The sequence below is a fragment of the Vanellus vanellus genome (genome assembly GCF_965231255.1).
Source record: "Vanellus vanellus genome assembly, chromosome: 1".
NCBI classification, from domain to species: domain Eukaryota; kingdom Metazoa; phylum Chordata; class Aves; order Charadriiformes; family Charadriidae; genus Vanellus; species Vanellus vanellus.
Window position 1 is genome coordinate 8,399,770 of NC_138905.1, and position 14,510 is coordinate 8,414,279.

Below are 14,510 nucleotides of genomic sequence, written 5' to 3' on the forward strand. Positions count from 1 at the left end.
AATCTGTTCCCTCCTCCTCATCCCAGACTTTCCTGGATAACTAGTAGTCATAAGTGTGAAGGATCAGATTCTGCCATCCCTGTGCAAGCTGAGCAGTATTTCATTTAATGGCAAGTCACAGGGGCAACTTGTGGAAAGGCAGAAGGTGACAGAATTGGACCTTAAGACTCAGTGGTAACACACTTCCCTCCTCCTTTCTTGAGGCTGAAGGAAGGATGGGATAAAATGAAATTAATTTTATGCCTCACTTTATGGAAAAGGCTTTCATTTCAGTAGACTCCAATGATCAGTTTGGTCTGGCTTAAACATTGCTCTGTTGCAGGAACCGCAACAAGTTCCAGCAAGCAAAGAGCAGGAACTGACGGCAGATCAGATTCCTGATTTCAGTTCCAGCAAATGAGTTTAAACACTACCAAGTAATGTGTTAACACTGTACGCAGATCAGCATGTCCTTGGAGGAGAAAGGCCACAACAGCAAAGTAAGTACAATTTCAAAACACAAGAAGTAGAAGACAGGTCATTTTGCATTGAGAGGTAAATTCACAGGTAGCACTGCACAGGCCTGTACACAACGGTGTAAATTTAGAGATAGAGATAAATCAGCTTCTGGATTCTCTCTGGTGAGAGTATCATCCGATTTCTGCTCTTTCATAGCCCAAATTCTACACACCAAACAGGGAGAAATGGGCTTTAAGGCTGCTTAACTTTTCACTGCTGGTGGATTTTAAGCATTCTCATCTTGCCCACACCTGCCTACCCCCCTGGGGATGGGCAGCAGTGACCAACATACCTCGTATCCTCCCAGATTTGATAAAAATTCCAACTAAACACAAATTATTGTGGAATATACACAGGCTGTAGGTCTAGATGGAGGAAATCTACCTGCACAGCAAAGCTTCATAAGATATCACAGGAGGATTTTTGTTCTTTTTTAAAGCAAAATATAATCTGTGTATCTCCACTAAACTAGGATCACAAGAGATAAAGCAGTGCAACGCTGAAGGAGTTTCTCTAGTATCCCTGGTTAAAATCTCTGAGTAAGCACATCAGACTGGTCCATGACACTGCACTGACAGACTCCTTATCCACTGATCTCAGGACTGCATTTGGCAAGTCGATCTGTTTATGGTACTGTCTTTTTAAACCACACATCCCAGGAATTAAAAATCTCATCTTCAGTAAGTGTCAGCTGGATGCTGTTATGTTCCATCTTGAGGGGCAAATCTGAGACAACTTGCAAAAGCCCCTCTCTGCAGGAGACATGGAAGTCTTAGCAGGCGCTGGCTCTAGGAGTCTGGTGCTTCCGTTGCTTCCTGGACCGTCCTCCTCAAGTTGCCCTTGACTTTGACAAATTCAGGTGCATTTTCCTGCTCTTCCTGTATCTTCTGTTGCTCCAGTTCCAGCTTAAAAGGGAATCACATGTAAAATAAAGCATACAAAGCAGATCATTGAAATACAAGACAAAAAACCAAAGGTTTTGGTAACTGGCCATGCAAAACTCTTTAAACTGCTTGCTTTCTTTATCTCATGGAAAAGATAAAGTTGTGTTTCTTTGGGAGTATCTGTTCTCATAAACGATAAATCTTTCCAAACCCTTGGCTCTAGCTCGTTCCAGATGTCCACCTTTTCCAGATGGACAAAAATTCCACAAGCCCAGTACGAGAACAAGATGAAGAATTTTTGAAGAAATTCTTGGACATCACAATAATTCCCTTCTCTGGCTTTTACAATAAGACAAGGACAAACATGCCTTGTGGGAGAACACATGTGAACAGCTGCTACTGAGCACACTTGCAGAATGTATTTCTGAGTGTCTAGGTATGGAATTCTGTGTCTAACTTGAGCCTCTTTCGGTGCATCTTTTTTGTCTATCACAAAAAGCAATAAAAAAAAAAAAATCCTCCTTGGACCTTAGTTGTTCATTTTGAGGCACTGTCCCTGGATGTATTTAAAAGATGAGTAGATGGGATGCTCAGGGACATGGTTTAGAGGCTTAGTGGTGGACTTGGCAGTGCTAGGTTAAGGGTTGGACTTGATGGTATTAGAAGTCTTTTCGAACCTAAAACTCTATGATTCTATGATTTTTGAGAGCCCACTCACTGACATTTTTAACCCATTTAGAACTTCTGCCTATGCGGACACTCAAAATTACCATGTGAGGCTGAAGCGCTGCTCTATAGGGCAAGGCTATACAGTGCGCATACAGAACACCACTTGTGCATCGTACAGAATAGAGATCGCTCAGCAATCCTCAGTGAAGGCAGATAAGTTGGCAGAAAGGAAGAAACAACCCTTTAGAAAACTAAGGAAAGATCCCGAAAGGAGCTTTTGTTTTTTTAACAGACCAAGGTCTCCCCGATTATTGGGGACCATGTATGGCTCACCTAAATAATCCCTCCTTTGTTTCTGGTTCACTGGCAAGGGACGTGCCTTGCTACAATAAATCACGACAACATTTCTCCATGAGCCATGTTGTCAATTAATGCCATTCCTATGATGTTTACAAAGTCACAACATTGTTTGCAAGGGGCAGGCTCTTCCTCTTTTAACAGAATTTTCTATTCTACGTATGTCCTTGGACAGCTCGGTTTCAAATCAAATCTTCCTACAAGTTGAACCATTTGAAGCCAGGCCCTCAAGAGCAGAAAGGAAAAGGGACAGGATGATACACTTAAAAATACAAAAAATATTTCTAAGCCTAATTAAAAAAAACTATCATAAAACCCCCAAAACCTGAATAATGGTTGGATTACACCTCATTTTCAATAAAGTAATTATTTGTCTTAAGTTATTTCCATTGTGAAAAACAGGAGATATTGTTTTAAAGCATTCTTTTATTTAAAAATAAATGCAATGCTTGATGCACAGTGACTTCTTTGATGAGGTGTTTCACTGCAGAGGTATTTCCTTGCGGGTACTCAAAGTGCCTTAAGAGGCACAGAGACGTTTGGCTGGCTCTGTGCCTAGCAGTAAGCTTCGTCACAGTGAACTCCAACCCCACATCATCTCCATACTCAGGGTCATACTCAGGAGAAAGAATCAATTGATTTTTTTATTCATTAAGCATCTAGTTTTGATGCACTGCAGTCTAACAACCATTCTTAGTGGATCATCTCTTAATAGTTAGACTATAAAAGTTGACTAATTCACCACAGTTTCAACGGTTAAACAAGGTCAGTGCTCCACACACATATTCCTGTTGTCTCATGCAGGATTCATTTGACCAAAGGCAGACAACATACGCAGTTCCTATACAGTAAATAACAACAAATAGGTAATTTAGAGCGTGATTTCACAGAATCATAGAATTGTCTAGGTTGGAAGAGACCCTTGGGATCATCAAGTCCAACTATCTACCCTACTCTACAAAGTTCTCCCCTACACCATATCCCCCCAAACTACATCTAAACGTCTCTTAAACGCATTTGACTCAACCTGAAAAAGATGTATGTGTTTGATCAGAGGAAATGTGCCAAAAATTGGCTGCTGCTTGTCTCCTGTCTACAAAGGGAGCCTTGGGTGAGTAGCTCAGATGTATATGCGTAAAGGTAGTGTTATTCTCCATCTTACCTGCTCCAGTTTCTGCTGCCGTTTCAGTAGCTCTATTTCCAGGTCTGATTTCTTCTTTTGTGCTTCCTCTTCTTTTTGTTGTTTAATAACTTGATCTCGTTTCCTTTTCTCCATCACCTTCTGTAGCTCTGGCTTATTCTGAGGTGCAAGACCCCTTCAAATTAAATGGGAAGGGGCGGGGGGGGGGGGGGAACAGGGAAGAGAGAGATCAGTTTTAATTAGAGGAAATTCACACAGAATTGTAGGCAGGTTTTCTGAAGTCTATTAGTTGCCTATTTAGATACACTGAAATGTAAATAATTAATTAAAAGGCAAAACCAGGCAGATATTTGCCTGGTTTCTAACCAGAACCCTAAACTAGAATTTAAGTCATATTATTACTGAGGATATTTCCCTTTAACAAGCATGCTAGTATTTCTCCTGTATAAAGTCACTATTTTAACTTTCAACTTTAGTCTTCCCACTATTCTCTTAATTCAAGAAGAATGGATTAAAAAACCAATCAGAAATCAAGACTCTAGCACAGCCAGAAACAAATTTTGTACAAAAAGACTTCCCTTACTGGCTGATAACTCAGAGAAATTGTGTTCAGACAGTCCTATGCGGGGTACTATGCCCACAGAAATTTCCGTGGTCGGAACTAAAAAGTGGTCTCCTTCTGGATTTTGTCCCACTCCTCCTGGAAATCCTGGATTCTGTCCTTCCGTGAAAATGTGAGAGCTTTACCCATGCCTGCCTGTGAAGCTATTTCCAGTGAGAGCTCCCAGGCTACACTCAAAACCACAAAGAGGTGAAGACAACAAAAATCCAGAATAAAAAAAAGTTGCAATCACCTTGGAGACCAGACAAAGGCTGGAGGATTCTCCCTCTTGCAATATTTTAGCTACTACATCGACTGAATGTTTCAAGTCTGTTCAGCAGAAATTGCTTTCCAAGCCAGCTACTCTAAAATGAGAAAGCTTACTCTTTCGGCAGATGCATGTCTTTATTTATACAGACACACACACAGATACACAACCACTCCTACTTATTTTTGTGACTTCAGCTATTTCTTTTATCTCTGTTAAGCTATGATGTTTTCAAAATTTGTTATGATAAGATTCAAAGCTCTCCTCACTATTCAGGTACTAGCATCACTTAAGTCAGAGCAGAAAGATCCACAATTTGCCTGCGTTACTGTCTTCCCTGTGAAGACTATTATGTGAAAACATCCAGCATTTTTAACATCAACCATTTTTTATTTCAACTTTAAGAAATTCAATAATTTGAATAAGCTTTCAGAAAGTGTATTTTTACCCTTCCCCACTTGCTATATATCTGTGGTTGCCTAATTCTTCCATAATAGGCATATCTGACAGCACGTCCAATAATACATTAAAATGCCATTTTATGGTGGCATCTATGAATGACTCCATATATTATGGAACACTCTATCCATGTACATACCCTGACAGCAAAATCAAATATTTAGCAACACCAAATGCTGTTCCCAATTTCTCATAACAGATCTCATGGCCCGAAAGCAACAGAAGCTACTAGACTGTGTTAATATTTTATGTTTCATGCTATTTTAATTACATTTTAACACATAAAACTTAAGTCAGGCAGAGAAAAGCCAGAGTGATTTTTTATTACTACTACTACTGGGTCAGCTGAGAGCTGAATCAATTGAAACTTCTGTGTTGGCAATTAGCAATCAAGATACCCACTAATCAGAGGCAAGCTGCTAAGTAACCTTACTTGTTCCTGTTATTTTTAAGTAAGGTTGCCCCGTAACAAAGCAAAGGCACAAGAGTGACCTAGGTGTGCTGTAGCTGTAATACAGGGGACCTGCAGAAAATACAAGTAAATACAATCTCTCAGTCTAATAAAGAGGGGTTGGTAGTCAGATCTGTAACAGAACAACTGTAATGTTAATCCTATTTTCACTCTCCTAAGTAAGAAGGAAAGGCAACAAACAGGCAGCTACTGGATTAACCGAGAGTCTTGTATTGCCTCCTGGTGATTGTCCTGGATAAATAAAAAAATCCTAAAGCTTTTACAGAATCATAGAATCGTCTAGGTTGGAAAGGACCTTTAAGATCATCAAGGCCAACCATCAACATGACACTGCCAAACCCACCACTAAACCATGTCCCTCAGCACCACGTTTACTCATCTTTTAAATACCTCCAAGGATGGCAACTCCACCACTTCCCTGGGCAGCCTGTTCCAATGCTCACAACAACTACGATTTCTGCAAGTAAATAACTACATCAGTTCAAGACCCAGCAGACACTGCTCACAGTAGCCATGGAGAATGATCGGACCAGCACTGGCTAATATTTTCTAACATCCAGAAATGGCTGTTCAGAGCTGACTGGTCAAAAAGTGAAGCTGCTGGCGCCTACACTGAGTTTTCACAGTAAAATATGGTGCACGTTAAGCAGACTTCTATAAGAGCACTAAAGTCCTCCATATACATGGCAATTTGCAGTAACAAAGCAGAACACAAGCTTAATATCTACAATACCGAAAAGCCTCATATCAGAGGTAGTACAGCGGCACGAAGCACAGAAGACTAACCCTCTTTTCAAAAAGGCCAGTTTTTCTGCTGGTGAAAACCCTCAAAGTATTTCATTTCTGCACCAATAAATGAGAATCTAAAATTAACAGCTGCAGCTAATCAAAATCACAGTAAGAGAAGAGTGGATATTGAGGGCTGCACAACTCCTCTGTGTAATAGGATATTCTCCTAGAAGAAAAGAACTCCATACTATTTAAAAGCGCTTTATGCTGTCATAAACTTAAAAGAAAAAAAAAAAATAGCCTTAATTTATTGCAGCCTCCACATCCTTTAGAATAAGATCTTAAGTCGGGAAACTTCCACTATCTTTCTTTCAATGACTATAAACTTCCTGGTGCTAGGAACTAACTTTGATGTTTAATCCCATTAATGAAAAATAGGACAAACACCTATTTAGGCCAGTTTCTTCCAATTCAGCTGGCATTCTGTAAGAAATGCTGTATTGTGTATGCAATTCATTTAGAATTAAGTACCTAAGCCTAGCATTTGTTAGGATTTTGCTATTACACATAGAAAAGACCCCTTCTCCCCTCAAAATACTACCCCACCAGAGTGGCAAAAAAAAAGAGAAGTTTTCATAATGGGACCCCTCCTGCCAAACAGACAAATCCAGTTCTGCTGCAGTAGCCAAAGCAATAGCTTCCTCCTCTCCTTTATCATGGTCCTGGGTCTCAAAAAGCCATAAAGGCTGCTACCAGCAACTTTATTCTCAAATGCGCTCTGAAATACTGTTCTTCCTCTGCTGTTTTGTGGATCCCCATGCCCTTGCCTTTGGAAAGTCCATTTTGGGTGGCTTCAACACACCACATCACTAATATGATATGTAGTTTCTGTTTGTTTAAAGGGAGGAGCCTCAACAGGCTTGGTGGCTTTTCCTCCACCGTGTGGTCTGGTGGCTTTTTTCTTAATACATTTTCTAAATGACTCTTCTGCTGCTGAAGAGATTTAATAACAGAACTTTGTCTATGTCTGGGCCAAGTGCTTGTGTCTCTGAAGGCGGTGAAATCAAGTTCCAGTTATTTACATCTTTAAAAGCAATATATAGAGCAACAGCTGTGCATCCCATCCCATCCCAGAATGAAGGAAGCAGCATTTGCATAACATACAAAGAAACACTTGTGCAGCAGCAAAGCAGGCACCAGACTATCACGCTGCATTGCAAGACAGATCAAGTAAGTAAAGAACAGTTTCATGTGAAATAAAATATATTTCTTTAAAAGTGGCCTTATAAAGTCAGTGCACTGGAAAACCCACAGATTTTACCATCCTGCTGGTAATAGCAAAATTTCGTCAAACACTTGATAAAGTTAAGAGCTCAAGACAAATTACAGTGCCCAGGTAACCGATATGAAAAGTGATAGGGGAGAACAGAACTGCTTCCTCTGGAAACCAACCCTTTGTGAGTATTCACAAAAGCAAAGTGAGAAGACTTTTACAGCAAGCTTTTGCAGAGCAACTGAAACTCAAACAGAAATAAATGCCACGATTAAGAATCAGAGACTTTTCATCTACAAGATCTGAATCAACAAAAAGTGTCTGCTGGCTTTTGGGTAAAACATCATGTTGATGAAATTAAAACTCAAGCTGCGTGTTTGGGGTGGGAGGGTGGCACAAGTGATTTTTAGACTCTTACCTTTTCTGATTCATAAGCAGCTCTCTATGGAGATCTTGATGATTCCGGGATGACTTCACAGGATTAATTAATTTCTGAGGTCTAATTAATTCAGGATTGTCATCATCTATGTAGTCTGGTTCAGCCATAATCTTTCTTGGAATGGGATAAGGATCTTTGGGTTCAGTGTCCTTATTCACAGTATCTGTAAAACAGGGGGAAAACTGCAGTAAATCCACACTGAAGGGCCTTTTAAAGATGTATTAAAACATAAAGGCAGCATATTACATTGGTAACAGTTATGCATTTCCTAGATTAATTTTGTCTCTATTAAGTATGGGCTCTCAGAGCAAACATCAGTAGTATCTTTTTAAACAGGCAGCAATTTTACAACAGTGTCATCTCCAACAGACTCCATCCATTCACCTGGAGGTTCAGATTCCCCCCCCATTTTAAGAAGAACTAGACAAATAATTTAGGTTAAGCACATGAAGAGCCCTATTGATTTTAAAAAGCCTACTAAGACAAAGCATTTTTAGATCAGTAATACTGAGACCCTAAAGACATTTTAAATACTGACTATATTAAATACCACAAATGTGTACCAAAACCATAGAGAGTCTCATTTTCTGTCATCAGTATCATGTCAGCTATGGGGAAAACACCCCCTGTGGACAAGCCCTGAACTGTACTGTACCAAACAAAAGCTTCCATGTGGAAGTTGCCAGATCTGCAGTTGTTGGGATAGGGGACAGATTTTTGAGTGGAAAGGTAGAGGAGAAAAAGTTGGGTGAGGCTGTTTCTTCTTTTTTACCCAGTAAAAATCCACAGAAATCCACGGATCTGAAGGCAATGAATTCTTGATGATTGATATCTGGAAATCCAGCATTTTCTAATCCTGCTATAGAAAACGTATCTATGCACCAAATCACAACACTTTTAATCAACAGCTGACATGTAAACAATAGTTTTCAAATAATGTATACATGGCCATTCATACCCCCTTCCACCAAAAAGCCTTAGTCACAAAAGTCCAAAACAAAGCAATTCTGCCTCCATTTGCTGTCGTGGAAACCTGCATGCAGAATCTGGCATATTGCAATTATCAGTTTGATACACATTGGCCCCTCAAACAGACCCCCAAAAAATAATCTCACAGCATGTGTGTTTACAGAGGTGAATCAAAGGGACATGAAAGAAAAGGTGAAAGACCTCCGTTAGCCTGACTGGCAGAAGAGCTGAATGCCACGCACTATACAGTACGGGGTTATGAGACAAATCAGAGAATCATTGGGATTTGCCATGTATGTTCCAGAAAGAGCTGAATATGTGCTTTAATTTAGATCCCACTGTTACCAGTTCTGCTCTCCCTCTCTCACTCCACGGGCTGTAAAAACTGTTTAAGTTCAGTCTCAGTTTAATCCCTAAACTATTTGTTTCATTACGAATCTCATATTGTTGCTCAGAGGGTCTGATTGAAAATCCACTTGATAACAGTGGAAAGATTTCCACTAATACTTCATTAATCCTGAATACAGTACCACCATCGCTCTGCTTGGGCTGCATGTGCACTTACAGATGAAGCAAAATGACAGGACTAAGTTTTCAGCGGATGCAAGGAAGTCACTCTGGATTTGAATGTTTCCAATGGATCTCGCATAGTCCTTTCAGCTTCTTTGTTTGAATAGATGATGTGAATTGTGTTTTATTTGTGCTACACATCACACACCAAGTTTTTACGGAGCAAATCCAATGAGAAACAGCTTACCAGTTTGAGCTGCTCTCAGGGTGGCCCCTGCATTAGTTTTTCAAGGCAAGTTTATGTGTAGAGTTTTTGAACTCTGTGGGGGTGTTAGTTCTCACAGGGATCTCTGAAATTAATATAAAAATTGCCCACAGTTCACAACTATGTAAGCATATTGCTGCACATGACATAAACCTCTTACTGACATTGATCATGCAATAAAAATACTTCTCCTGTCACCCCTTCAGAGTCCTTCTTGCTTCAATTTAAACAATCAGCTATCACCTCACATGACAAATATACAGAATGATTGGAAAACTGAGGTCAGAAGAAACTTGGAGGATTTCTAATCCAACCTCCTGCTGAGAGCAGGAACAGCTATGAGATCAAACCAAGTTGCTCAGGACTTTACCCAGTAAAGTCCTGAAGTTCTCCAAGGCTGCACAGCCTCTGTGGGCAACCCTGCTTGCCTGTCTTCACGGTGAAGATTTTTCCTTACACCCATATGAACCTCTTGTTGCAACTCATGCCCATTGCCTCTCACCCTCTGACCATGCACCACGGTGAAGAGCCTGGCTCCACCTTCTTGCTAAGTTCCTCCCAGACACAGGGGCTGCTGTTAGGTGCCCCCCAACCCTGCCTCTGCCCCAGGCTGAGCCAGCCCAGGTCCCTCAGCCCCCGCCACAGCACCTGCAGCCTGGTCCCCACCACTCTCGGTGGCCCTTCGCTAAACTCATACCTCAATTCACTTGCTGTTTAATGGCACGCCATACAAAAAAAAAAAAAAAAACAAACCAAAAACAAATCCCCAAACCACAGCATACTTCTCAATGTATACCATGTAGTACCATGCCATTAATAAAAAGTGCGTGGAAGTCTATTCTCTTTACTGTACACACTAAATAAACTAGCTACAGTTTTTTTCTGCCCCTTTTTTTTTTTTTAAATAAGGCCACAATTCATGCTTCCTCAGTGTTCACATCAGGCTTATCACAACTTAAACTACTCAAATGTTACATATCCAGCTTCCACCCAAAATAAACCTGCTCTGTAAATATTTGTTTTTCTGTACTCCTCTATCAGTTCTGTTGCACTGATGGGGCTGTGAATCTTCTAGAGGGCATTTATCATCGACAGTTCTCCATTAAAATAAATGCAAAAATAACCTGCTGCCTCTTCAAGACAAGTCTTCTGTTTGCGAAGATGAAAAACACAGAATTACCCTACAACTGCCTGTCAGAAACAATGTACTATTTTTCTAACATGAGCCCTTGAAAAACAATTTAATCCAGTCATTTCTCAGAAAGTTTGATGTAGTATTTTGCAGCATGCAGATTTGCTTTTGGCAAGCCCTTAAAATGAAGTCTATTTTTTTCTTCTTTCTTCTGTCCCATCTCTATTTTTAAAAACATGTATTCAACTCTGAGGTCAGGAATCGTGGTTTCCTAGTGTAACATGAACTCTACTAGCAGCAAACTTGAATGAATAAAACTCCCTTGGGAACTGAAGATGCTTTCTGTGCGTGATTAAGCTGTAAATTATTTCAGCTAGGATTTCCACACGGAGCCAGCAAAACAGGGCACCCAGTTCCCACTCAGTGGATCCTCTCACACCCTTCACAAACCTCAGCCTGGCTGGAGGTCACCAACCCAGTCCTGCGGATTCACTGTAATATTATACACAAACAATGCAATTAAGTGTGATTTCTACCCACACTCTTTCAAAGCAAACATTTACAAAAGCACAGGCAAGTGTCACGTAAAAAGGAAACTAAGGCACAAAGGATTCACAACGCAACAGCAGAAAGGAACAGAGTTGGCAGTGTAGCCCCAGAGCTTCATTCTGAGATTCAGGCTCACATCAATAAACCAGTCGAGCTCGATGACAGAATCCCTTAGAAGTCCTTAAACAAAGTTTAATCAATGTTCAAGCAATAACAATTAAAAATATATTAATTCCATGAGTCTCTAGTGCTCATCACCACAAAAGTCACAACTCATAAAGCTGTTTTCAGATCATCACTAGGTGCAACAGCGGGACATGAATAATCTGAACATCACAGAATATGCTGCCTTAAGAGCATCCGAGAGGCTCCTTTTAACCATCTCCCGTTACACGATCAACTGAGAATGCACAACCCATTTCTGTGTTTCCCTGTTACCTTGCTCCAAAACAAAGGAAAGAGATTTGGATTCAGGGGATGTTTAGCTGAGCTTGGCTCAAGTTTAGTACACCCGCTAATTTGGCAGGGGCATCCCCAGAGCATTTGCTGAATTAGCTGTTGCTGCACAAGCAGCACAAAAGCATTTATCTACCTTATCTTGTCCCGCCTGAGTTACCCTCACAGACTTTTTCCATGACTTCTTACATACACGTGGATTTTCATCCAGAAAAATAAACTGGGGATCCTGCATAGAAAAGGAATTTTAACTCCTGAAACAGAACTGCAAAGCAATTTTAATATCCCACTAGACAACATTTCTGTATAAAAATAACTCCCAGACAGAAGTTTAATGTTTTCATGTACAAAGATGCTCTTAGTGAAATCAAGAAGTACCATACTGACACCTCAGCCTTGGAAAGCCAAGACCAAGTGGTCACATACTTGCAATTCTCTCATTTCTTTTCCTTGGAGCACAAGTAAATTCAGGGAGAAGAGAAGAGACCCTTCAAGTTGATCATACTGAATAGATACAACTGAACCGGGGTATGCCAGAAGCATACAAGTTACATTTGGAGGAACACGTCCAAAAGACACATTTGCTGCTAATGTTATTTATTTTTTTTATATCTATAGAGGATTTTTTTCAGCAGAAGTCCCTTAATGGTAGTAACCCTGCAAACACGCATGTAAAGAGAGCTACAGACAGCCACTAGTGTTTTTAACAGATTCAAAGCAGATCTTAAAAACACCGGGTTAAGGGTTCAGCAGCTGCCAGAGTTTTTACTACAACACAGGTCCCACGGCTTCCGCAAGAGAGGGAAGTTCATGCCAAAAAACCCCTCGTGTTTATATGGCATTCAGGGAATTGCATTTATTTGCTATCTGGTATTCCTCATACCAGAAATCACCCTCTACATATGGAATCTGAATATAAAAATTCCAGTGAGACACCATATATTTATATTATTATACATATATACGGCATTTTCACCCTTCAAATGATTCCCACAATTAGTTACAGCTGTGAAAGCAGAGGTAGAGTTGAGGCCCTTTAAAAAGCATATAAATAAATGCCTAAAAATACCAATGAACATCAAAATAATAGACTAGTCCAGGGTCCAAAAGTTACATTAATGCTAAATTCACATGATTTCCTTTCTGCCTTAATAAATTCTTGAATTAATATCTTCCACAGAAGCATTAGCTCAAACACTGAATACCTCCCGAAGTAAGATTTTATTCTCGAAAAAGCTTCAACATCTGCTCTGAGCTGTACTGTAAACCATCAAACACTATTTTTTAAGACTTACATTTTTAGCTCTTTAAACTACCGCGTAGACTTGTGGTTTGTTACAAGTAACCCAAAGGCATTCTTTGAGAAGAAATATGGTTTTACTCTCCCCCTTCTGATTCCGAGAGAAATCAGAATAAAAATTCTTAAGCAAGTCTCTGCTCAGACATTACACGACCAGCACCGCTTCGCATTGGCCAGCTCGGCTGGAAAGCAAAAGAGCTACTTAAATGCACTGTTTGCACATGAAAGCTCACCACTGCTATCATTTTTATCTATATGCTCTCGGTGCAGTAAGAGGCACTTGACTAGAGAGATTTACTTGATTAATCCTTCGTTATAGATGTCATTAATAACTTCCCACAGTTCACCCTTTAATTCAGAGTTCCTGAAAACAGAACACAGAATACTTTTCCCACCCAAGATGCTCAAGCCGGCCACTATCCAAGGAGTTTGGCTCTTATTCACACCATCTTTCGCAGCTGAAAGGGATGATGGAGTTTGGATCATGGCAAAACACAGCCAGACTGCCTGCGGAGGGAGGGGGAAGGACCAGAGAGGTCCTGGTGGCTGCAATTCCTCTCAGCCCCTCATGCTTTGTTCAAAAAAGGCTGCCACTTCCTACCTACAAGAGTTTTGCTTCAGAAGAGGAGATTATCTTCACCTGCCTCAAAATCGAAAAAAATTTAGGGCAGCATGTCCCTACTGTCCCATACGGATTGCACATTTAATATCCTCCTGTTACCAGATTATTTACTATATTGCTATTCTTCAAACAAAATGAAAACCATCAAACTTTTTAACCCTTTGGCAGGTACCTGGGTTTTTGTTCTGGCTACAGCCTTACCTTACTGATCTTAGGCAGATTATTTCATCCCTGTGAGCCCCAGCTCGCACGTGTACAGGAGAATAGCCTCTTAGAAACTACCACGAGCTTCTGCAAGGCCAATCTCACTGCTCCTTGTCAGGCACATTAAAATCTTCAGATCCCAGCAGACAAAATGAAGGAGCAAGAGTGAAAAACTTCTGTCCATACTATGCCAGAACAGTTTAAGTCACAGCACCCTCCTTACACCAGTTAATAGCTTCATTAGTTGCACAGCTGCCAAAAGACTGATAGACCACGTAGACTTCTCTCGGGAACAAGGGTGCGCTCACTTGACTAGGGCAGCCCAAAGCAGTCTCAGTGATGTCAAGCACATGGAAAGAGGCAGGGCTTGCTGGCTACTGAAGCTGTTCCTGTTGTCACTTTAGAGGATATTAAAATGAACTAAACCACTCAAAATCTCAAGGAAATCCAGTTAACGCTCATTTTCTTGCCTGAAGCACTGCTGAGAGTGTAAAGTCAACAAAGCACAGCTAAAAGATCCACTAGATGAGAAACCAGAAGAAAGAGGGTCATTTTAAAGATGTTTGCATTGGCACTGACACCTAAAGGGAGACAAGAGCGCAAGATTACGGGTGGTGCTCCACACTGTTACAAGTCTCTCAAATGCACAGAGCTGCTTATGGCTCTCATTCCATTTAAACACCACCAGGCAGCCTCTGTTCCTGTCCTTTGAA

The 14,510-nt window shown here is 40.5% G+C and overlaps 1 protein-coding gene across 1 annotated transcript; it reads right to left on the minus strand.

The window, feature by feature from the left end:
• Positions 1–1,254: 1,254 nt before the first annotated feature.
• On the minus strand, positions 1,255–13,828 carry FAM107B (family with sequence similarity 107 member B). The gene is made up of 4 exons (XM_082498432.1): positions 13,795–13,828; positions 7,770–7,953; positions 3,571–3,724; positions 1,255–1,403 (listed from the first exon to the last, which is right to left on the minus strand). The coding sequence occupies exons 2-4, from the start codon at positions 7,895–7,897 to the stop codon at positions 1,287–1,289; spliced, it is 399 nt and encodes a 132-aa protein (XP_082354558.1). The 5' UTR covers positions 7,898–7,953; positions 13,795–13,828; the 3' UTR covers positions 1,255–1,286.
• Positions 13,829–14,510: the final 682 nt, after the last annotated feature.

Coding starts and splice junctions, on each gene's coding strand:
- FAM107B (XM_082498432.1), bottom strand. CDS start 7,897: ATGGCTGAACCAGACTACATAGATGATGACAATCCTGAATTAATTAGA. Junction 3,725..7,769: donor CTGCTTATGAATCAGAAAAG/GTAAGAGTCTAA, acceptor TTTAATTTGAAG/GGGTCTTGCACCTCAGAATA. Junction 1,404..3,570: donor GGCAGCAGAAACTGGAGCAG/GTAAGATGGAGA, acceptor TTCCCTTTTAAG/CTGGAACTGGAGCAACAGAA.